General features: G+C 45.0%; 1 protein-coding gene across 3 annotated transcripts in view; it reads left to right on the forward strand.

Annotated features, from left to right (window-relative positions):
* Window positions 1–21,380, forward strand: part of CSK (C-terminal Src kinase) — a 507,465-nt gene extending 486,085 nt beyond the window's left edge. For all 3 annotated transcript variants that reach the window (XM_069222133.1, XM_069222134.1, XM_069222135.1), the window contains 2 exons: window positions 16,123–16,209; window positions 18,439–21,380. In XM_069222133.1, coding sequence (XP_069078234.1) covers window positions 16,123–16,209; window positions 18,439–18,621 — 270 coding nt within the window. In that variant the 3' untranslated portion in view covers window positions 18,622–21,380. The remainder of the gene's footprint in view (window positions 1–16,122; window positions 16,210–18,438) is intronic.
* Window positions 21,381–26,076: the final 4,696 nt, after the last annotated feature.

Here is a 26,076-nt window from a genome sequence, read left to right on the forward strand (position 1 = left end):
AAAACCCCACAAACCAAACAGTGACTTCAATGTCACAAACCCCCACCACACAACACCAGTGGGGGGGAGACTTACCACATATTACCACAACTGGGAACACATAACAGACGCATGGGTCCTAACCATTATCCAACATGGTTATTGCATAGAATTCCTACAATTACCACCAGATGTGCCTCCAAGACCACACAATATGTCCAAACAACACTTAGACCTGTTACAACTAGAAGTCCAAGCATTGTTACAGAAAGAAGCAATAGAACTAGTACCCAACCATCAAAAAGGAACATGTGTCTACTCCCTGTATTTTCTAATTCCGAAAAAGGACAAAACACTGAGACCCATATTAGACCTCAGAACACTGAATCTATACGTCAAATCAGATCACTTTCACATGGTGAAACTTCAAGACGTGATTCCTTTGCTCAAACAGGACTACATGTCAACATTAGATCTCAAGGATGCTTATTTCCACATACCCATACATCCTTCACACAGGAAATACTTAAGGTTTGTAATCCAAGGCGTGCATTACCAATTCAAAGTATTACCATTCGGCATAACAGCCCCAAGGGTATTCAAAAAATGCCTTGCAGTAGTAGCTGCTCACATCAGGAGACAGCATATGCCCGTATTCCCTCACTTAGACGGCTAGTTAATAAAAACCAGCACTCAGCAACAGTGTCTTCTACACACACACAATACGTCATAGAAACACTACACAAACTAGGGTTCTCCCTAAACTACCAGAAATCACATCTACAACCTTGCCAAATGTAACAATACTTAAGAGCAACAATCAACACACAAAAGGGGATTGCCAGTCCAAGTCCACAAAGGGTACAAGCCTTCCAAAATGTAATTTTAAACATGTACCCAAACCAACACTATCAAGTGAGCTTTGTAATGAAACTCCTAGGCATGATGTCTTCATGCATAGCCATTGTCCCAAACGCAAGACTACACATGCGGCCCTTACAACAGTGCCTAGCAACACAATGGACACAAGCAAAGGGTCAACTTCAAGATCTAGTGTTGATAGACCGCCAGACACACTTCTCGCTTCAATGGTGGAATCCTATCAATTTAAACCAAGGGCGGCCAATCCAAGACCCAGTGCCACAATACGTGATCACAACAGATGCTTCCATGATGGGGTGGGGAGCACACCTCAACCAGCACAGTATACAGGGACAATGGGACGTTCACCAAAAACAACTGCACATAAATCAGTTAGAACTGTTAGAAGTGTTTCTAGCATTGAAAACATTTCAGCCACTAATAGCCCACAAACACATTCTTGTCAAAACAAACAACATGACAACAATGTATTACCTCAACAAACAAGGAGGGACACACTCATCACAACTGTGTCTCTTAGCACAAAAGATTTGGCATTGGGCGATTCACAATCACATTCGCCTAATAGCACAGTATATCCCAGGGATTCAAAACCAGTTAGCCGACAATCTCAGTCGAGATCACCAACAAACACACGAATGGGAGATTCATCCCCAGGTACTACAAAACTACTTTCTACGCTGGGGGAACACCAGAAATAGACCTATTCGCAACAAAAGAAAACGCAAAATGCCAAGACTTCGCGTCCAGGTATCCACACCCTCAGTCCAAGGGCAATGTGTTATGATGAGTTGGTCGGGGATATTTGCTTACGCTTTTCCCCCTCTCCCACTCCTTCCTTATCTGGTAAACAAATTGAGTCAAAACAGACTCAAACTAATACTAATAGCACCAACCTGGGCTCGCCAAACGTGGTACACAACACTACTGGGCCTGTCAGTAGTACCTCATATCAAACTACCAAACAGACCAGATCTGTTAACTCAACACAAACAGCTGATCAGACACCCGAATCCAGCATCGCTCAATCTAGCAATCTGGCTCCTGAAGTCTTAGAATTTGGGCATTTAGACCTTACACAAGAATGTATGGAGTTCATTAAGCAAGCTAGAAGACCTACTACAAGACATTGTTACGCAAACAAATGGAAAAGATTTGTTTATTACTGCCATAATAATCCAATTCAACCACTACATGCTTCCGCAAAAAACATTGTAAGCTATTTATTACACTTGCAAAAATCTAAACTAGCATTTTCTTCTATCAAAATACATCTCACAGCATTATCTGCCTATCTGCAGATTACACATTCAACATCACTTTTTAGATTCCCAGTCATCAAAGCATTTATGGAGGGTTTAAAAAAATGTATACCCCAGAGAACACCACCAGTCCCCTCGTGGAACCTCAATATTGTAATAACACGACTCATGGGTCCACCATTTGAACCCATGCAGTCCTGTGAGATACAGTACTTAACCTGGAAAGTAGCCTTCCTAATAGCTATCACATCTCTTAGAAGAGTAAGTGAAATGCAAGCATTTACTATACCAGAACCCTTTATACAAAAACATAAACATAAAGTTGTTCTGCGTACAAATCCCAAATTCTTACCAAAAGTTATATCACCGATCCACCTAAACCAAACAGTGGAACTCTAGTCTTTTTTCCACAACCAGACTCTGAAAGAGTCTTACATACGTTAGACATTAAAAGAGCACTAATGTATTACATTGATAGAAGAAAACAATTTCGCAAAACAAAACAATTGTTTGTAGCCTTCCAAAAACCTCATGCAGGAAATCCAATATCCAAACAAGGCATTGCCAGATGGATAGTGAAATGTATTCAGACCTGCTATATTAAAGCAAAAAGAGATCTACCTATTACGCCAAAAGCGCACTCCACTAGGAAAAAAGGCGCCACAATGGCCTTTCTAGGAAATATACCTATGACAGAAATCTGTAAGGCAGCCACATGGTCTACGCCTCATACATTCACAAAACATTACTGTGTAGATGTGTTAACACAACATGCCACAGTAGGACAGGCTGTATTACGAACATTATTTCAGACAACTTCAACTCCTACAGGCTAAGCCACCGCTTTTGGGGAGATAACTGCTTAATAGTCTATGCACAGCATGTGTATCTGCAGCTACACATGCCATCGAATGGAAAATGTCACTTATCCAGTGTACATCTGTTCGTGGCATGGGACGCTGCAGATTCACATGCGCCCTCCCGCCTCCTCAGGAACCTGTAGCTGTTATAAGTTGATGAAACTTGTACATTTGTAAATTTGTAAATATTTACTATTTTTAGACACATTATGTACATACATACTCACTCCATTGCATGGGCACCTTTACTATGTACCCAACTCCTACCTCACCCTCTGCGGGGAAAACAGTCTAAGATGGAGTCGAAGCGCATGTGCCATGGAACCGAAAGGGAGGAGTCCCTCGGTATCTTGACTCGAAAAGACTTCTTCGAAGAAAAACAACTTGTAACACTCCGAGCCCAACACTAGATGGCAGGATAATGCACAGCATGTGAATCTGCAGCGTCCCATGCCACGAACAGATGTACACTGGGTAAGTGACATTTTCCATATATATCAGATTTCCATGGTTGGGCTGTTTATTCTATTCATCTTGTTAGTAATGCTGGTTACAGTGCTTTGTTTCATCGGCCTAATAATCGCAGCTCATTGTATCTTGCATAAGCAAACAGCAAACGGGTGAGATCAATTTCCACAACTTCCTTGGGAGTCAGTGTGATCAAGTTCGAGGTTAAGAAATCATCTGTTACCCTGGGAAGGGTAGGGGGTTGGTTGAGTCACTGTGAACTAGCTAGTATTTGGGCTAACATTTCCTGATTGTGTTTATGAGCTCAGTACCTAGATCCTGAAGTTCCTTTGTCGTAATACGCAGTCCTACTTCTAGTGGGAACCGTGTAACAAGATTGTCTCACAGTTCTACCTCAATCAGTCCATTGAACTGCCTGCTTTTTTCCCTCAACCGGACTCAGCTGTGAAACAGGCTCTTGCGATACCTTAGATGTTAAACGAGCCCTCATATATATTAAATTCATAGAATTAAATCCTTTCAGAAAGCACGTCCTCTTTTGTTGCTTTCTCCAAGCCCCACAAAGAGAAAGCCATATGTAAAGGAGTGTAGAAAGGCTGAATGGTTTAACATTCCCGATTAGCAGATGTCAGACTCAGTACAGGCACATAAAAATTCCACTCAGGGTATGCACATCAAAATTCTGCCCATTGATCTCAGACTGTGAAAGGAGATAATATGTAAAGCAGTTACATTGTCCACAGCACATACTTTTACAAAGCATTATTCTGTATATATGTTAGCCCGCCTGTAGGAGGCTGGCTCAGTTTATGGTGTACATCTATGGTGTGGCACCCTATACTGAGTCCAGGCAACCCTTAGTGATAGTGAATAGGGGTCCAGATAACAAAAGCTCTCCAGGGGTAGCTGAGGCGAGCAGCTAAAGCTTATCCAGGAGGAATGTAAAGCACTTGCAGTAACACGGTAGTCAGGCAGTAATTCTCACACAAGAAAGAACCACACAGGTGTTCCAAAAATAAGATTCTTTATTACAGCATTAACCAGTAGACTAGCATTGGTATATTTCCATTTGAAGACATCCACAAACACTATATGCACAAAATAACAAGCAGAAATAGCATCAAATATATATGGCCCTATTGGGTGAGAGGGGGTAGCCAAACCATACACTAAGTAAGAGGACTGCGAAATAGTGAACTCAACCAAGTTAAATGTGGAAGGTAGCTAGCGGCTGGGGAAGGATAAAAACACCTGAGGTAAGTACAGAAAGTGTCCCCAGCGACTAGGTGCAGAGTGGTTACGTACTCAGTCATCCCATAGGCTAACACAGGGAAGTAGTGGTTGGAATTTGTGCAATTCAGGAATCTTTGCAATGGACTTAAAAAAAAAAAACATACAAGAAGGTTGGAGAGTGTCCCCCACTCCAGGATACCCAGAAGACAGTAGTACCTACACCAGGGGACCCAGATGCATAGATTGAAAGGATGTCTGGAAACCTCACGGAAGTCAATGGAAGCCTCTGATTGTCCAGCTGCTGTTGCGACCCGTGGACCAGACCGGTGGAACCCAGGGACGGATTCCTGACATGGAAGACCTGAAAAGGAAGGGGACAGTGTCCAGCACCCTTGGAGGTGCCCAGTTGGTGCAGGCGGCAATGCCCACCCCCCTAGAGGTGACGTTCCTGTAGGTTGGTGAAGGAAGTCCAGCTGCGGGTTCCAGGAGCTTCAGAAGATCCAAGGAGTCACCTACAAGCTTTCCCTAGATGTTCGCAGGATTGAAAGGAGGGTCAATGATCTGCAAGGCTACCAACAAGCACTGGCAAATGCAAGCATATGTTGACGATATATATGCAAAGGTCTGACCTGCAAGGTCCAGGGTAAGGTGTAGTCAAGGCCGGCCCTCAGCAGGAAGGCCACCCCACAGGCGATGGACACAGGGAGGGAGGAGGCCCAGGCCATTCTCTCTCAAGTGGTCATGGCAAAGTTGACTATCCGATGTGGGCTAGATATGACCTAGTCTGTGGGCTGAGAAGTTACGTCAGTGGTGGCTTTGAGACGCCACACCTGGTTACGTACATCTGGATTTTCAGAGGATATCCAAACTGCTCTGATGGACATGCCCTTTAATGGCACACGTCTCTTTGGGGACAAAGCAGACTCTGCACTCACGCACTTTAAGGAGTCTAGAGATACAGCTTGGTCCCTTGGCCTTGCGGTTGCCCCTCACCTCCTCTCACCCCCCACCCCTCCCCATTCTGATTTTCAGCCCTTTTGGGGCTACGGAGGGGGTGCACGGCCACGTCCTGTCCTGCCAGCCACTGTGCAGCACATGCTGCACAGGCTCTGTGTGGCCAAGGACGTGGGATCCAGCGTTCATGTGGATCTGGGAGCTAGTGGTCTTGCCAGTCCACTGCCACCCTGTGCTGCAGCCTCCAAGACGTCTTGATGTGTCATTTCCTCACCAGGGACTAGTCAGTGGCAGGATTCGCCTTCACCTGCCCCATTTGACCTCCATCACGTCAGACAGGTGGGTTTTGTAAAAAGTCTGAATGGGGCTACACCCTCCCTTTGGAGGATACCCCTCCCTTCATGACACCATCCTGCATTCAAATGATTGGTTACCACCTCGCACTTATCTTCGAGGAGGTTACGGTTTTCTTGGCCAAGGGAGTCATAGAGAGGGTCTGTGTCCCAAACGTAGGTCTTTTTAGTGATATTTATGTTTTGACCACTGACTCCATGTTGCACTTAGCCTAGCAGCACACCTTCACATTAGTGACAACCAGTTTCAATTTGTCTATTGACTTTATTTTAGCATTAGCCAGTGCCATGTTAAAAGCTGCAAGTAGTTTTCCACATTGTACAATGTGCACGTGTTTTTATTTTTCGTGTTCTTTCCCACCAAGGGCTTAGGCTGATAGGAATGTACTAAGACGGCAGGGAACAGTCTTGTTTTGAATTGGCACCTTCGGATTATGGCCAAGTCCCGACTTGTTATTTTCAAAGCTGGCCTAAAGCAATCAGCATTTTATGAATAATAAACTTCTGCAGTGAGAGGGAGGTTCTAGAATTTTCCTCTCTTGTTTGTTCAAAGTATAAGAGGCCGAGACCACATGGACCCGGGACATTGTGTTTGCAGATCCCAGGCATATTCAGGATGCTGGAGCGGGTCATCCTTCCTGTGAGGATAATTGATCTCTCTCGCCTTGATCGATTCTGGGATCTGGCGATCTGATGCTGAATAGGAGGGAGATGAAGCAGTTGTGCCCTTGCCTCATGGTGATGCATATTTTTTAATTATTTGCTTTGCATTATAATATAGATACATATATTTGCTGTGTATATTGCAGTGGAGAATCATTTTTACATGTTTTCATTTAATTGCTGTGGCCATTTTTAAACCTGTGCTTTCAGCATGCTAATCTCCTTTTACGAACCTTGCGACGTGAAATAATAAATGTCTTCTTTAGACTAAGAAGTGCATTCCAGAGATTTTTGTCAGTGCATGACTGTTTCAGCTTGGTCATTAGTGAAGCAAAACAGTTGTGGTTGTTATTCCCGCTACTTTCTGGTGCCAAAAAGGACAAGGGCCTCTGCCTCATCCTAGACCTTCGGTCCTCAATCACTTCCTCATGAAGAAGTTCAAAATGCTCACTCGGGCTGAGGTCGTACCTGCCCTTGGCCCTGTAGACTAGATGGTAGCATTAGACTTGCAGAACGCTTATTTTCACATCCTCCTGCTGCCTGCCCACAGACGTTACTCGCAGTTCGTGGTAGGTCACAAGCATTTTCAATTCACTGTTCTCCGCTTTGGCCTTACCAGCCCCCCTTGGGTGTTCACAAAGTGATGGCAGTGGTCACAGCTCATCTGCGCAGGTTAGGGATTTCAGTCTTCCCCTACCTCGACGACTGACTGTTGAAGGTGAGCTTGCACTAGGCTGTCGTCTCCCACCTCCAAGACTACGACGAAGCTCCTGCATTCGCTGGAGTTCACTATAAATTTGCCAAAGTCACTCCTGACTCACACTCCCTTTCATCGGAGCTGTTCTGGATGCAGTGCGGTTTCGGGCCTATCCTCCCCAGCGACGAGTCCAGGATATTCAGGCTATGATACCGATGTTTTGGCCTCTATCCTGGATTTCGATGAGAATGACTCTGAGGCTGTTGGGGACTCATGGCTTCCTGCATACTACTGGTCAAGCATGCCAGATGGCATATGAGGGCTCTGCAGTGGGACCTGAAGTTTCAATGGGCACAGCATCAGGGGAATCTTACTGATGTGGTTCAGATCTCGGAGGGAACTGCAAAGGATCTGCAGTGGTGGTTAGTGAACTGCGATTGGGTCAAAGGCAGACTCCTCTCCCTTCCCCAACCAGATCTCACAATAGTGACAGATGCGTCACTTCTGGGATGGGGTGGCCATCTGGGAGAGGTGAAGATCAGAGGTCGCTGGTCTCCGGCGGAATCCGGGCTCCCTATCAACTTGTTGGATCTTTGGGCGATCCGACTAGCATTGAAAACATTTCTTCCGGTTCTGAAAGGGAAGGTAGTGCAGGTGTTCACTTACAACACTACAGCAGTGTGATACTGCAACAAGCAGGGCAGTGTGGGGGTTGTGGACCCTTTGTCAAGAGGCTCTGCGTCTCTGGACATGGCTGAAACAGCAGGGCATATTCCTGGTGTTTCGGCACTTGGCAGGTTCTCTGAATGCCAGGGCAGACAAACCCAGCCATAGATTCCTAACGGATCACGAGTGGTGTCTACATTCAGAGGTCGCGCAAGGACTCTTTCAGCAGTAGGGAGAGCTTTGGTTAGATCTGTTCACCTACGAAGAGAACTCACAAATATCATCAGTTTCAAAGGCGGCTATCACTCTGTGATGCTTTTTGTCTTGAGTGGAGTTCAGGCCTCTTATATACCTTTTCGCCCATACTACTTCTGCCCAGATTTCTCAAGAAGATCAGGAACGACCAGGCCCAAGTCATCCTTCTGGGCACGGGAGAGTCTGGTATTACGAGCTTCTAAAAATTAGCATGAGTCATCCATTCAGGCTGCCTCTTTGGGAGGCTCTTCTGTTGCAGCAGTAGGAGTGTTTTCCACATGAACCTGTTAACTCTCCGCCTCCTTGCATGGAGAATGAGCTTTTGACTTTCCACCCGAAGTTTGCAAAATTATCTTTGCGGCCAGTGGTCCTCCACCAAAACGGTGTATGCCTGCTGTAGGCAAAAATGGGTAAAATACTGTACAGGAAAGTATATCAACTCTTTCTGCCTCTTTCTGATATTCTTCATTCGTATCTTGACCCAGCAGGGCTCTGCTTTGGGCACTCTTAAGTGTTCTCTTCCTGCTTTCTCCACCTTCCAGCAGCTGCCTGACCAACCCTCTTTACTTAAGTCTCCTATTGTATATAGGTTTCTGAAAGGGCTTGTACATAAGTTTTCCCCTTTGCTCTTCATTATGCCTCAGTAGGACCTGAACCTAGTTCTCACTACCTTAAGTGTGCTGCTTTCAAGCCTTTACACAATTGTCCCCTCTGGCTCGTTCCATCAAGACAGCTTTCTTAGCGACAATAACATCTGCCCAGAAGGTGAGAAATCTGCAGGCTTTATTATTCAAGCCTCCCTATCTTACTGTGTTCCCTGACGACAAGGTGGTGCTTTACACCGGAGCTTCTTTCCTCCCGAAAGTGGTGACCCCATTCCATTTGGGACAGTCTGTCACCCTGCCCACCTTTTACGCTGTAAAAAAGAGGAGTGACTCAACTGTCTGGACACAAAAAGAGTGTTGTTGTTCTACATTGACTGCTCAAAAGAGTTCCGGGTGGACGACCAACTCTTCGTGGGCCATGTAGGAGCTAAAAATAGGTTGGGCAGTACAGAAACAAACCATTTCATGCTGCGTCATTCTCTGTATCAAGACATGCTATGCCCTGGCTAAAAAGCAGCCTCCTGAGGGCTTTACGGTCCATTCCACCAGAGGAAGAGCTGCAACCATGGCATTAGCTTGTGGAGTCCCAGTCATAAACATCTGCCAGGCAGCAGCATGAGTGTCACTACACACGTTTGCCAAACACTAGTGCCTGGACAGTCTGGTCTGTAGGGATGGGCATTACACCTGCTCGGTCCTGCAGGACTTTCTAGTTTAGAAAATGTCTGCAGCCCACCACCAGAAAGGATATAGCTTGGTTATCAATACAAAAGATAAGGAATTTGAAGCTTGAAGCCTCTATCAGATGAATGTTACTTACCTTCGGTAGCGCATTATGTGGTAGAACCAATATCTAGCAGCAGATTCCTTAAACGCCTCCCTGCTCTGCAGAAAGATTTCTAGGCCTAGGGTTGGTTCCATTTTTCAGGGCCCTATTTTTGACAAAAACATTTAATGGCTCTGCACTTCTGTCTTGGAAAGTCGTGAAAAGTAAATGACATCTGTGGGCCTGAGTGGGTCCGTATAGGTAACTGCAATGTCACTTCTGATACCAGTGACGCAGACTATGCTCAGAACTGAACTCAAAGCCACCCAACAATGCATAGGGGTACTGCTCGCTCAAAAGTTTCCAGATCCAGCCTGATGCTTGGGAAATCCAAAGGTAAGGAATGTGCAGCTAGAGATTGTCTCTACCAGATAATGTGTTGTCATGTTACCAGGTGATGACCTCCCCCCGTTTTGTGCAAGTTATGAAATACGGCATGATTAAGGGGCTCTTCATCCACTATATGCCATAGTGTCCGGATTGCCACCTGCAGCTGTCTTTGGAGTAGAAATTGGCTAGAGAAAATCATGATCTTGGCATAACTGATCAAATTTGAGAAGATGATCATATTGTAAGAGGTCACCCACAGTTTCCAGGGAGCAATCATGCCACGCAGCCAACTGTAAGGTGTCCAAGGGGTCCCAGGAGTCCCTGGTAACAGGAGAATAAGGTAGCACCTGTCTGGTCAGTTGAGTAATCCTGGCGAGGCACCTCTGGGCCACCGAAGTATGTAGGGACCAGGAGCAATGCACATTTATGGCTGGGTAGAGAAGCTGGCAAAGACAATTTTAAGGAAGAGGGGCCTTCCCCAGTGCTGGTGTCGTTCAGGTCCTATCCCGCCAACCACAGGGATACTCAAATAATTACTGGACCTGTGCTGCGAAATAAAAGGGCTCAAAAGTTGGAGCACCCAGCCCGTCCTGTCCTTCTGGTAGCTGGGGCTTAAGGGCCACCCTCTTCTATTTACCATCCCACAGCAAGTCTCACAGCATCCAGTCTAGGTCCCGGAAGAGCTGCTTGTGGGGAAAACACCAGAACATTGGCGAAATATTATAGGAGGCTGAGGGAGGATGGTCATTTTGGATTGAGCAATCTTGCCTGTGAGGGCAATCGGTAAACGCAGGCAGAATTGTGTTTGAGACTTGAGGGTTGTGAATGCCCACTGTAAGTTACCCTCCAACAAGTTCTGTTGCGGGTGATATAACCTGATACCGAGGTATCCGACCGCTGCTGTTGTCCATGTTAATGGCTCGCTACCCAAGTGTATTGCCTGGGGAAGCGTCCTACCTAAATGGAAAGGCATGCGACTTTCCGTAATTCACCTGAAGGCCTGCTGCCTCCTCAAAGTCCTGGAAAGTTGTGGAGAGTCCATGTCCGCTTCTGCGTCCCGAAGGTATAGTAACAAATCATCTGCGTACAGCAACACAAAATGGATAGTGTCAAATCTCCAGTTGTTGACCCACCAATCAGAGACAGTGGGCCTGTGATGCCACAGCGATTGCAAAAAGGACTGGGTATAGAGGGCAGCCCTGACATGTACATTGGCTGATGGATAAGGAGCGTAAGATCAGGTGGCCCACACATGTTCAGGAGATTGGGTTGGTGTACAGCAGTTTTGTGTATCCCAGGAGGTGACTTCCAAGGCCATCTGCCTGCTGGATTTCGACAAGGTAGTTCCAGGATAGGGAATCGAAGGCCATCTCAAGGTCTAATAGAAGACATTCTGCTTGTGTATAGCACAGTGACATCTGGTCCATAACATGGAAGACCTACCTGATGTTGTTGGATGTGCTAAGGCCTGGGACAAATCCAGTCCGGGCCATAGCACGTCCAACATCATCAGGTGGTGTACAATGGTGGGTAGCACCTGTAAATACCTCTTGTCAAGTACCTTGCAGAGTATCTTGTAGTCTGCTCCCAGGATGACTGTTGGGCGATATGAGGAGAGGTGAGTCAGGGGGGCTCAGGTTTCAAAAGAGAATAGAGGAAGGACTCCTGGAGGAAACGGGGGGGGGGGGGGGGTAGCACTCCAATGGTGAGTAGTTTTCTGTAGACCTCAACCAGTTTGGGGGCGAGGTGAGGTAAGAAGCTATCATAATGCTATTTTGAGAGGCCATGCAACACAGGGGTCTTGTTACAGGCTAGAACATGTATCCCTTTTCTCATCTCTGCCACTGTAATCAGCTTATCAAGTTCTTCCTGTTCAGTGGCATTGATCGAAGGCACGGGGAGAGGGGCAAGTGACCCTGCATTCACACCTAGTGGTGGAGTGGGAGGTGCCCTGTTCAGTTCGGAGCTAAATGCCTACAGTAAAGCAGATTTTGAGCGCAGGATAGGACCTGCATCCAAGGTGTTTCTGTTATTGGAGGAGTTTGCTTCTCCTGGCCGGCTAGCCATGCAAGTAAGCGGCCAGGCTTCTCTCCTGTGGTGTGGAGTCGGGCAGTATATTCTAAATTATAACATCGAAGGTGCTTGATCACTGCGGCATGCTTCGCTTTAGCATAGGTCACTGCTTGGCGTGTGGTATCATCTAGGGAGCATGATTATCAAGGACAGCCATTGCCACCTCAGCATGTTTAAATCCCTGATCAGTCCTCCGCAGATCCCAGCTTTTTTCTGGATACAAAAGCCCCAGGTTTCCCACTGGAGTCACACTCAATTGCAAAATTGTAAAATACTGACTGATGTGGGTCAGTTTAGCATCACAGAATATTCAGTCATCTGACGTGTCTCGAGGTAACCGCCAGGTAGGGACTGGGGAATGTGACGCTCCCCATTCGGTAACTACTATATGGACGGCATGGTCAGAGAGGACTCGTTCCAAATAGTTATAGTGCGTGAGTCGGGGGAGCATGGTTGGGGATTCCAGGAAGGGGTCTAGGTGGGTGTATGTCATGTGGGAGTAATGGAAGTACAGGTGTACTTGTGGGTTGACAGCCCTCCAGGCGTTGATTATGGGCCATTGCTGCGAGTGTTGAGGAAGCGGAGGGCGGTCGAGAGAAAGGTCCAGGACATTATTGTAGTCTCCCCCTAGTATCCAGGGAATATCCACCTTTTGAGCTAGAGCTCCGGACAAAGTGGCTCAAAACACTACCTGTCCTGTGTTTGGGGCGTTGATGCATCCCAGGAGTATGGGGTCGACATCTAACTGACCCTCCACAAAAAACATATCTCCTTGCTTTATCAGTGGCCGTGATGTGGGTTTGAAAGGGCGTGGCTGGACAGATCCAGAGTAAAGTGTCCTGTGCATAGACAGAGTATGTTGTGCCATAAATCGTGCCCCTCCAATGTTTACCAAGTTGCTGGAGCTCACTGCCAGTGAGATGGGTTTCCTGTAGGAGACAAATGTGTGCCTGTTGTCGCTTAATGTAGCAGTACACCGATTTTTTTTTTTTTTGTGTGGCTGTGAATGTGGCTGCACACCCAGTCTCTCATAAACCAATGTGTGGAACAGGGGGTGATGGCAAATGTTAGCCATGTGTCGGATGGAGGAGTATGATCCAAACAAAGAATCATTTGGGCAAACAGTCCATCTTTGATCTGTAGCAGAGTGGGGCGGCAGTGGCCCATTGCCCAAAGGTGGTGAGGGTGGAGCAAGGGGAGAAGGGTCCTCTACCAGGGGTCCGTTTTGATATGACAAATGGTAGGTGGTTCAGTGGTCGGTTTCTCAGGCCAGCTCCCCCCAACAGTGTAAAACTAGGCCAAGGCGAAGGGATGTTAAGGCAGGTCGCCCACTGTTTCCGGTGTGACCAAGGAACCATAGAACAACCCTGTGTTCCGCGAGGTGCCTGATGCTGTGCCATCCTTACTCATGGCCGAGCTGGATTCAGTATCCTAAGGGAGGCAATTATTGATGAAGTGCAAGTGCTACTGCGATGGCTGAATGCTTACTCTGCATTAGTTCCTGTTGCGAGGGTGCTCTATGAGTTCTTTCCGCATGGTTGATTTCCGTCAACCAGGGCACAATGTATTGTTCCTGTGTGCTGGAGGGCGAGGGCTTCCCTTTAGATTTATTCACACAGCACTCGTTCCAGGACAGTAGTGGCCATAATGCTCCTCTGACCCCCTTAAGGCAGTGCTAAGTTTATAGAATTAAAACCACTCTGTTAAGGGCTGCAGCTCTGTTGCATTGATTTGGCTCGATGTTAGAAGCTGTCTTCAGTCGGACAACACAAGCACTTGGATAGTTTGCCTTAGTTCCTAGCCTTGAACAGAGTGTACAGGTTATATATTGAGAAAGGCAAATTAAAAATAAGCAGCACGTGCATTGTATTCTCTGAATAATACGCATAAAGTGTGTAAAAATGTCATTGCTAAAAGCAATGTCAGCTAAAAACTTGTAAAATGTAAAATATAAGCAGCCCCCATCACACTATTATCTTTAACATTGCTCTCCATAAGTTCCTTGTATGTCTGGTAAGAGGAAATGCAGTGCCTTGTTACCTCTTCCTCTTGATGAATCTCTTAACTGGTGATAATTATGTTAAATAGTTTCACTAAACTTGAATTGTGTTGATGGAGGGACTGGGCTTCTGATACAGACTTGGGCAAAGTTCATGATAATGTTGAGCTCTTGTGATTGTCTTAAGGCCACATTTAAATCTAATTGGAAGTCGATTTTGCATGATAAGGTTTCTTCTTAGGGCTGGTGGTGAATGTTACTTGATTTCTAACATTTATGTTGTTTGTCAGGCAATCGCGGCGCAACTCCCCACTGATGCTAAATCAAAGCAGGAGCTTGCTTACATTGTGATTTCATCCACTCAGTGATGCCCCATATGTGAAACCTGTATTAGGTGTCTTATATTAATATCATGTTATTAATAATTAAGTATTCGTTGCTTACTCTAGAGTTAGTTACTTTCTCACACTTTTAGTAAGTTAAGCGTATATTACCTTGAAAGACACAAGATGTGGTGCCCCATGTAGGTTTTACTCTATGGTCTAGACCTGTGCCACCCTAAGGGTTTTCTCATCCAGAATCATTAGTCATTGCTGAAATCACGATCTTGCATTGTTAGATTGCCCATTCACATCAACAACAACCTGCAGCTCATTTGACACCCACACCTCAGCTCTGCATCTCTCAGTTGTCATCATTTGAGCCCATGTCTCTTACACACCCCACCACTGTCCCTGCCTTTCTCAGAGCCACCTCTTATGTAAATGTTTTAACCTCATCCTTCGAGCCACTCTCAGAAAAAGCTCTCACCATAGTCGATGCATCCCACTCTCAAAGCATCTGCTCAGCTCGCAAGACAAGCCAAAAGCTCACTCCTAAAGAGGCCCACACTAACACCCTGATGCATTGGCCCATTACAAACGTATCCCTCTTGGCAAGATCATCAAATTAGGGGAAACTTCCTTGTAGGGAGCTGGGTTCTGGTTGCAGTATCCCCCACTTTTTTTGCCTGTTTTTAGGTGCAACTTTGAAGTGCACTGTGTTCCTGCTAACCAGGTCCCCAGTGCCAGTGTTCCTTCCCTAAAAGAAGACACCTGGACACTTGATGCCCAGGTAACCAGGCCCCTCAGCACCTCTGCAAGTCCCTAGTAAATGGTACCCCTGGTACCTAGGGAATGGGTACTGTAGAGGGCCCCTCAGAGTTGCAGTACTCAACACCACCCTATGCAGACTGCCATTGTGTACCCCGTGACAAGGTGCTCCCAAAATTGAAAACACAACATGGCACACACTTGTGTGCTATGGCCCCTAAAACGCTGCTTGTGATATCTGTAAGTCACCCCTACAGCATGCCTTCAACCCTAAGGCCGGGTGCATTATATTACAAGTGAGGGCATACACGCATGACCAGATTGCTCAAGCGAAATTTTCCAGATCGAGACTGACGCCTGGGGAAATTCAAAGGAATCTGCAGCTAAATAGATTCTCCACCAGATAATGCGTTACCGAATTTTAGCCATTTCCTAATGGTGTGATGAAAGTGTATAGGTATATCTTTGGGAGGGTCCTTCATCACTAAAGGTGGAGTGGTTGAAGTAGAGGTGTGGTGTCAGGATACAATTTTACTAAGGAAAGAGTAGTAAAAATTGTGGTGTTCCCTGGCTTCTCCAACTGCTATAAAAGTGTGGTATATGTGTACTCTTGTAAATGGAGGACTTTCACCCCCTCCCCTCAGTTCTTTTGTAGCTAAAGTATTTGAAAAGTTTGGCACCTACTTAAGCCAGCTAATGCTTCCCAGAAGAAGGCATGTTAGAGCTAATTAACAAATTAAAATGGATTCAGGATTTTAAATAAAACAGAAGCAATGAGGCACTGATCAGCTAAGAGCATTGAGGGAATACAAATTTATTGGTCGCCCTCCCGTAGATGAGGTGCACTATTAATTGGTAAACACTGTCCTTGTCTCAGAAGCTAGCATTACCATTAAGTTTTATGCTTGTATTATTTTATTTTATAGAATTTCTCAACAAAATCTGATGTTTGGAGCTTTGGAATCTTGCTGTGGGAAATTTACTCTTTCGGACGTGTGCCTTACCCTCGAATTGTAAGTATGACAGACATATTTAACTCATGTTCTAATTTTTAACTATTTTGATTCTTGTTTGAGAGTAAACATTGTGGCTGCAAAATGCTATCTACAAATTAAGTGTGTGCTAAGACTAGAAAGTGCAATTGGTTGTGAATATGAGAAATGGAGGGATGAGTCCTGTGAGCTGCGTATTGATGATATTTTGGGGCTGTGGGCAATAAGACAATTCTTCGTACAAATATACATTATCTAATGAGAGGCAAGATATCTGTACAAAATCAAGGGAATTCTGTAATTGAATGATGGACATGGCCATTGTTATGTTAGCTAATGGACCTCAGATAGGAGCACTTGAATCCATCCTTTTACATGTGGGTTAGATAAACGTCTGAATATAACAAGGACAGAGACAAGCCCATCCTCCTACAAGAAGCTAGAGTGAACTTTGGGGACGGCGTGGCTAGACATACCTGCCACTATGAGTAAAAGAGGGAAAGCTTTTAGGATATAGGAGTTTGAGACTGTACCTTTGTGCGCCAGAGAAAGCTGTGAGTAGTGAATATACAACTCTAATGGTAAATCATAAAGCAATCAGAGAAAAACAGTATCTGAGAGACGAGGTACTGACAGTGGGATAGATTCAACTTGGCTCCATTGTTGGTAGAGTTAGCATAATGTATGACACATCAAAGCAGCTCCCTCACTCAGTTACAAGCTCTCCAGCACAGTGCGGCCTGCATGCTGGGGCCCGGCGGCCCCGTCAGTCCCCATAGCTTCCCCTACAGGGTATAGGGAGCATCTCACAATTCCTCCATGGTGCAGGCCTTAGGCAACAGAGGTCTTGCCAAAATCAGAAGGGGTGGGGGGAGACCATCCCCTTCTGTGCTGGTGTGGAGCGGGCCTGCGCCGCAGTTCCCGTAAGCTGGCAAGCAGAAGTTTGTGCTTGCGCTCATGTGCTGATCGCACACCAGCCCAGCCCGTTGCAGTGCAGGGCCTTTGTGCGGCTAGAGGAAGCTGAGAATATACAACTCTAATGGTAAAACATAAAGCAATTGAATAAAAACAGTATCTGAGACATGAGGTACTGAGGGTGGGATAGATTCACATTGGCTGCATTGTTGGTAGAGTTAGCCTAACGTATGTCACATCAAAGCAGCTCCCTCACTCAGTAACATCTGTTTGCTTCATTATGTTGCCTGATTTGCCCATGTATTGCGATCAATCAGGAATGGAAAGAGTCATATTTAGATGGAGAGAATGAATGTATGCAACTAGTCTTTTCTTAATGTCAATAGAGAGCCAAGCTTAAAACAGGAATGCGTATATTGTCAATCCGTGCCACTTATTAACAACTAAATATTTGCTGTTGTGGAGTATTGTAGTATTCTTCCTTTGACAGGGTAGGCCCACAGGAAGAGGGAAAAAGACAGAATGGAAATATATAAAATAGTCAAGATTATTTTGAGTTTGCCATCTTCTTCCTGAAGCTCAGGAGGTGGGTGACTGTGGGCTAACAAAGCATAGATTTCCACGGTTGGGATTTCTTCGTCCAAATACCGCCACTCTAGTGCATAAATCTATCCAATGAAGTGAAAAATAACTTCATTACCTTAGGAACTGGCAATGGCGAATTCCCAATGATGGATCTGGAAGTGCAGTTAAGAGTGGTCAGTACCAAGGTAACCTTGACAAAGTAGGGAATCTTAAATTATTTATAAACTTTCAGAATTTCAGTGGGAACCGGTGTAGGGTCTATTGCGGTTTGGCACTGAATCCCTGTTCTTGAAAGTAAGCATTATTCTGTGAGTTTGGCAGCTCTGTTCTGGGAGTGATGGAGACAGTTGTGTGGGTAGAATGTCTAGGTGATACAGTGACTTGAAAAAACATGCCCTAGGGTGAGAGAGTGACATCTCGTCTATTTTGGAGAGAATGTTAGAAATGATTGAGCACATCACTTAGTTTGAATTTAGAGAGTGCTGAAAGTGAATGGGGTGGAAGCAGAATTCTAGGGTCTAGTTTACCAGATTATGAGACTCGCATCTACAATGTAGGATAAATCAAGGTAGCCTTTTCTTCACTATGTATACATGTATATTCTGAGTGTTAGATGAATGTATTTTATCGAGAATACATTTGTCAGCTTTAGCCTTAGTGAGATTGCTGTGCCCCCCTTGCTACTGGTAGAAGAGAAAGGTTTACAGGATATTGATTAACTTTGATGTTCCTTTTATTTCCATATTTTAGCCCCTAAAGGATGTGGTGCCAAGGGTGGAGAAAGGGTACAAGATGGAGTCCCCTGATGGTTGTCCCCACGTGGTGTATGAGGTCATGAAGCAGTGCTGGAACTTGGACCCCCACATGCGACCTACCTTCAGAAAACTACGGGAACAGCTAGAACAGATCAAAGCCAAGGAGTCTTATCTGTGAGAGGGGTCCAGGATGCCCTTCCTTCGGAGACTTTTCCCCTCTCCATCAGACCTTGCTATCCTCACTGGTGAGGGAAGAAAAGAGAAGATGGGACCTGAAAGCAACAGACTTAAGAGATACCTGAGCGTAAAAGGAGCTCTGGCATCGATGCAAAAGGACTCTTAGGGAAACAAGCATATTGAACTGCACATATCTAAAGATTCCCTGATCGCCTCCCTGGTTGTCCTGGCATTTCTTCATCAGCTTGCCCTTCCCAACCTCTGCCTTAAACCTTACATATCCTGCAGTTCCCGGACATGTAACACCTCTCGATTCCCCCCCACCCCCAAACACACATTATATTCCACTTCACGCTTTTGGCTGCAGCATTCAGAATGTATAATCCCCACATACCTAACCCCTTTTACTACTCCGCTGATGGAACAGGTATTCAAAGAAATTACATTACAAGTGCATTGTAGGGAAAAGCTACTTTCATATCTTTCTCGGTGAGAAAGGGAGACGGCGAATGAATGGGAGCCCTTCAAGCACCAACATATTTGTTTTATTCATTAGAAATCCTATTATTCACCATCTCCCACTTGGTAGGGTTTCAATTGTTAAAAGGACATTTTCCTGTCAACCCTGGAAAAGAATATCTAATCAATCACGTTTATTTCCCCCCTTATCACGTTTGGGAGCCGGGGAGATTTGCGGCTGTATACTGCTGGCAGAGCTTACCTTCACGTGAACATCAAGGACTCGGTAGTGTTTTTTTCCAGCCTGGACTAAGTGCAAGTCAGCCAGTATGGTATTTGTAAACAGCCAAGGCTGGCCCTTTGGTCGTTATTGCTAGTTTCAAAGTTGCTGGTCCATTTTAATTGATTATTAAGAGCTGAAAACTAATCCCGTTACTAACATGTATTTTCTTTTACAGCTGAAGCCATTGTAGCATGGGCAGATGAGACCGTCGTTTGCTGTTTTCAAAACTAACCTTATTATGTTCTGCTCCAAGCCTCTAAAATCCCCGTACCTTGACTATGGAAGGTTCAGTGTCTCATCGACTGTGCTATTTGAAGCTATTCAAGGAGTCTGACATCCATTTGCCCCTCACAAGAAGAGGCAAACTAGGGTTACAGAGTGCAGCAGCCTGTTAGGCGAGTGTGTGGGGGTGGAAGGGGCACTTGTGAGACATTACCGGTAAATGGCAAGAGCGTGTTACTGCTGACGTCCTGGTGAAGCACAAAGGATAAGTCTTTGCCTGATGGATGGGGGGGGATGAAATAGTAGCCAAAGAATACCTTTTCAGTGAAAGACTTGTGTCTTGATTTTTAGGCAATAGGTGTGTTGAGAAAGGTCCTTTGCTGAAATATGTTTTAAAAGGGAAATGATTAAGCTAAGTGCATGGCTTGAAATTCTGATTTTTGTCAGTATAAATTCATTCCTCCCTCATGTTTGCTGTATTCTTTTCTGGACAGGGTTCAAACTTAAGTTCGGGGTTGTTTGTTTAGTAAGGGTGTGCTGGCTTCCAGAACTATTGATTAACTATGGATTAGGCTTCTTCCTTAAGGTAAATAAGAGGAAATGTTTTCCTCTTTTCCATTTTTTTTTTTTTTTTTTTTTTACGTCCTGTCGCTTCTGAGCAGAATCTTTAAATTGTAAATATCTCGTGCTTTTTATTGTGCATGGTTTCGAAGGTTTTGCTTTGATGTACAACTCAGCTTATGAAATCAGGGGTCTCAGCGTTCAAGTATATTGTCAGAGCTAAAGGTGCCCCCATCTGCAGGGTAGGTGTTGCACATTGTCTCTCAGATCCTAGGGACCTTCAACCTGCACCCTTGTATGATTTTGGGTGTTTTGCTGTGAAGGGGGGGGGTTGCAGCAGCCGTGTTCAAGTTTGTAATGGCAGTGCAGGATTATGTTTATAAGTCACCCAAGGGAATTCATGTATCTCCCCAGAAAGAAAATTCTAACATTCTTTGAAGTTTCTCTTGATGTGTTAGCGGTTAGGAGGAGGTGAGAAGGAGGGGGCTAAACACTATTGTCTTCCTGTCAACCATTACTCCACATTACGGAGGCTTGGGCCCCCCGCGCCACTCTCAGCCTTGCCAGTAATTGAATGCATGTTTTAATGAACGTCATGTATGCACAGAGCCAGTAGATCTCGAACAACAGTAAGCAAACGTTATGTGCTAGAGATAAAGTAGTGCTTACAGTGCAATCTGTGCTGCATACTTGGCGCTTCGAAGCTCTAGACATGTAATTCTCTTCCACATAAGAATACGTTTGCACCATCTGTCCTAGGAGCCTGCAGTCTCCCACTCCTTGTGTGGTTGTGCTTTCCGCCTTCACTCCCTAACTCATTAACGCGTTCACCCTCCCATACTCGATTTTTCCTCTGCACCCATCGCTTCCCTCGCATACCAGTGTCTTTTGTTCTGTGCTTTGTTAATCACACCTTGGTGAACCATACATAATCAGGTACAGGTGACGTGAGATCAGACTGGCACTCAAAAGAACCTGCGAGGTGACTATAGTATTTCCCCAATCAAGGCGCCCTTCTCTAAGGCAGAATGTGATCACCACAGGCGATCCAAATTTAGTTCCACATTGTGTTTTTGGGTTGTTTTTTTAACTTTTGTTTCTTTTGTCTTGTGTTATTTTTTACTGTTTTCGTTGAAATCAAGAAAGAAATAATAATAATGGATGTTTTGGGTTTTACTGAAGTACGAATCATTTTTTATTGTAAAAGACAGCAAAAAACCTGTTGCAAAAATGTTAAAAAAAAAAAAAAAAAAAAAAAAAAAAAAATCCTCGTTTGAGGGACAAGTGTTTCTTTGTTGAAATGTTTGCATGCAGTCTCCAGCGACCTGCCCATCCCTTCCCACTGCTTTCTATTCCCGTATATGCTGCCAGTGGTCAGAGTATATGTGTAATAAAACCATTCCATATGGACCGTTGTCAGAGTTTTGCTTTCGTACCGAGTGGCTACATTTCAAGGATAGTTTGTAGTATTTCTAATGTGCACATCACCAACTTAAATTTGATCGGAAAAGTTTATATTGTTCTAAAGTAAAAATAATAATGCAGACTAGTTTTTAAGGTATTGTATTATCATTTCAGGAAATACATGCAATAATTAATCTGCGGTGCTGCAGAGTGTTTGTGATCAGGAAATTAACAAATGTAATGAACTCACCTAGGTGTATAAACATTTATATACGTTCACAGATGAGGGGTGCAAGGTACAAACGAAATTGACATTTTTATGGTGGTTTGAGCGAATGGATGGACTGCACCTCATTCTACCTTAGTTAGTCAACATTGTTAACTCTACGGAAATAGTCACTGGGCATCACCAGGGCTGCCTGTTTTATTTAGAGGCATATGCTAAATGACTGGAGTTAACGTAACTCAGTAAAAATATTAGTTTCACCAGATAGATATCACGTTAAAGTCTATACAAGATGGGAGTTGTGGATTAAATCCACCTAACTCCGGTGTCATATAAGGAATAGTTGTAGAATGAAATGAACAACCACTGCTAAACAGCCCTTTTTCCCTGCACAAAACAATTCGTTTGTAGCTTGTGTTGTTGATCATATGAACTGCATCTTCTTCAATCTAATGTTCTGTTTAGAATACTGCAACTTGTGTTTCAAGTCTTTCGGTTTGAACCATACTGGAAAGACTTGTGATCACACATTCTGAAATCCAAAATGCCTCAGAACACAGACTATGCCTTAAATTCTTTTTACAACATCTGCACTGCTTGTGCTTCAGAAAAAATGGCACAAAAGTAAAGCTAAACATTTGACAGAATTTCCAGACTGTAAAGTAAGCTGAACTTCATCGAACGATCAGAAAAAGGTTGCTTTTTCGTCCACAATGAATGCTGTTATTTGCTGCTTTACAGTTCGTTTGAGAATTACCTCAAGGGAGTGGAATATTGATGTTATTCATTGTATCACACAAAATCTGGAAACTCAGACCATCCTAGGGTTTGTAGTATGTTTGCCAGACGAACACAATAAATCTAAATGTTAGACATTAGGCTTCTGATAGATACTTCTACCTGCAGATTCCTCACCTATAGAACAACATCCAGGTGACAGACTGGATCCTGAAATCTTAAAAGCAACTAAGTCGCCGGTATAAAGCACTGGACTCTGCACCAGAAGTGATGGGCGACACCACCAAGACTATAAAACCCTGGTCCTGGCACATTGACGTTGGTTCCCTTTTTTCCATCCTTCTACACAAATCCAGAGCTTTACTCTCTGAGGAAATTTCCTCACGAAATTTAAATTGGGAAGCAGCACTGTGTCTCCTCAAAAATTCTGGATTTAAACACTGTATGGACTATGATGGATGTCCATTACATACCCCCAAGCCATCTACTTTTGGTGCTAGGGGTCTGACCTCGACTGGAAGACCAGATTCTCGTGCCTCAGCATGCATGCCAAGACCATCAAGGAGGAGGAGGCAAAACTCTTCATGGCCCGGGCAAAGCACAAACACCAACACCAGAAGTATTTTCAGTACCGGTCCCACTCTTCTTTTTCGGCCAAGAAGAAGAGGAAGGAGTAGAAGCATTCCAGAGGTAAGTAGTCTCCTCATTGTTCTATCTCCCACAGGACCTTCATTCTCTAAACCGGAGCTTGTCAACTTGAAACCAATGGATCCTCTGCACAGCTCTGCACCTTCTATAGGCATTCATTTTGACCCTCATTCTGGGAGCCTTTGGTGCTGGCACATCTATCTGTCTAGCCTCTGATGCCAGCCCTGGCCTTTCCTGAGTTCCCAGCTCTGGGATCGGACCCGGCAATGTTCCTGAATGCAATGTATTCCCTCTTCATCAAGGCCTTGATGCCATCCGGCACACCTTTGTGCCCAATGATCCCGTCTCGTCTTCCACTCTTCATGCCTTTTCAGTTGATGAACTTCTGCGCTGCACCATCAGTACTGGTGCCTTTGCCACATTGCTTTGATGCAGCACTCTGCTTTTCAGTGTCATAGCTGATGTCCTGGACAGGGCAGCCCCCGCTTCTGCTGGCTCCACCACTGCTGACTGGCTCCAGACGCAACACCTTTGGTGCCACAGCCTACCGTCAAGCATTAGATTCAACCTGCAGAGAGAGACAGAGGTTTCTTGAAGAGGAGGTTTATAGAGCACGCCCCTATAAAATATTTTGTAAAAATTCTGACCCTGTAGAGTATTTTCCTCCTGGTGACCAAGATCAGCCCTGTCTTGGATCTCAAGGCCTCTCTTCAGCCATTGGCTTAGACCCCTCACCTGAGCTGGCTATGGACTCCCCACTGGCGCACCAGTGCCAGAGGTTGTGTCTTTATATATGGTCATGGTAAATGCCACAGAGGTGTTGGACTTAGAGTTGTCAATGACAGAGACGAAGACAAACGTTGTCACTGAGCTTCTCCTGTCCTCAGTGACCTCTTCAGAACCTTCTCAGTGAGGCTTTATTTGAACCTGCCATGGCTGCATAGGTAAAGACTTCTTGTGCTCTGGTGGTCAACCTGCTCGTTGCCTAGCATTATCGTTCTGCTCATGGTGTTCCTGCCTTCCTTTCCACGCATCCTTTGTCAAGAGTTTGGTCATCCAGGAGTCCTGTTTAGTGACCCAATCGGAGATGCCCTCCCTACAGCCCCATCTGACAGGGAGTCCAAACGTTTGAAAGCTTGGGTCAAGTAGGTGTTTTCTGTAGGGAGTATGGCCTTGATGTCCCCTAATGCCAACTGCCTTCTCGCCTACTACAACCACGTCTTGTAGGACAACCAGATGATTCTTCTGAATGTTCCAGTCAACTTGAAAGAACTTTTTCAGAAGCTCATCACAGATGGACAGAATGCCTCCAGGCAAATTATCAAATCCGGTCTAGACACTGCATAGTCTGTTGCCAGAGTGTTGGGTACCTCTGTGACGATACGACGCCACACTTGGCTTACAATATCCAATTTTTCATCTGATGTCCATGTTAACTTGATGGACCTCCACTCAATAGCGTCCCTTTGTTTGGAGACCAGACCAACTTGGCACTGGAGCAGTCTGAGGCCTGTAAAGCCACAGCCATGTCTTCAGGCTTTTAACTTCCACCTCCAACCAAGGACTTCTGGTCCCTTCGTGGCTTCGGTCAGAGCTCCCCCTTTCAGTCCTACCAGTACACACCAGTACTCCAGCAGAATCCTCTTACCCAACAGTACTGTAGTGTGGTCATTTTTATGTATCCTTTGCGCGGTTGCTTCAGGCGTTAGGCCTTTGTGCGCTTTGCCCTGGATGTATTTTATTCCTTTGCTTGCAGCATAGAGCCTCTGTGCACTTTGCTCTAAATGCATTTTATTCAGCTTTCGTACTGTTATTTTACAAATAGCCAGTTCTACCGTTTTGTTTTATTTTTATATCATACTGTTTAGCCTACTTCAGCACTGGAGTTCTCAATAACACATTCTTGTTCACTCTGTGCTTCAGTCAAGGATACAGTCTGGTACATTGCCGATAGACGTGGTAGGAGTTTAGTCTTTGGATTACTTGCGTAGGGACATTTTGTGATCACTCACTCTTGGACTAATCATCCATCAACTCTCCTCCTGGACTGGGTATGGCTGTGAAATCAGCTCTACGAGTGAGGAATCTGCAGGTAGGAGTATCCATCAGAAGAAAAAATTACTTACCTGCAGTAACTGTCTTTCTGGTGAATGCTCTACTTGCAGATTACTCACCGACTCGCCTGCATCCCTGTTTGATGGATGTATTATAAAGAAAGTTATTAAGATGCTGATGCACCACCAGGCGGGTGCATTGTGGCCTCAGTAGCATCAGCTAACATCACTTCTGGCGCCGGCTGAGTCCAGCGCCCTCTACCGGTGACTTAGTTGGTTAGATATGTTCCAGATCGTTTAACACCTAGCTGTCAGGTGAGGAATCTGCAAGTAGATAGATTTTGCACCAAAAAGATCTTTACCACTGCTAATTAACTTTTTCGCTGAGCTTTTTATGCAGACCGAGAATGACATCTGTTTCACCACAAAACCCTTACAAAGTATTTGAAGGCAGTGCAGATTTGGGCTTGTACAAACGTAATCCAAGTATTTTCAAGCTCGATAAAGGGAGCATTTGCATCAATTGCCATCAGCCATGTCTGGTACCATTTCCATAGCAGAAAAGCAACCTCGTACATATGGTGTGCAGCGTACAGAGATGACATCTAAGGCTCAAACTAAGAAACCTTCATAAGCCTCTGTGCAGTAAATTTACGATAAGGTACTTTAAAAGGAGCATCAATTCCTGCAGCACTATTGGCCTTGAAAACAGGGCTCAGCTCGGGAGGATGTACATCCTCAAATAGAATTGGCTTCAAGAGAAGGACTCATTTCCATATACTGAACCACCTTGAGAAGACTTGACGTCTGAAGATCACCCTATAAGGCTTTCTGACAGAGGCATGGTTAAGAAACCCACTG

Source organism: Pleurodeles waltl, chromosome 3_1, assembly GCF_031143425.1.
Source record: "Pleurodeles waltl isolate 20211129_DDA chromosome 3_1, aPleWal1.hap1.20221129, whole genome shotgun sequence".
Taxonomy (NCBI): Eukaryota; Metazoa; Chordata; class Amphibia; order Caudata; family Salamandridae; genus Pleurodeles; species Pleurodeles waltl.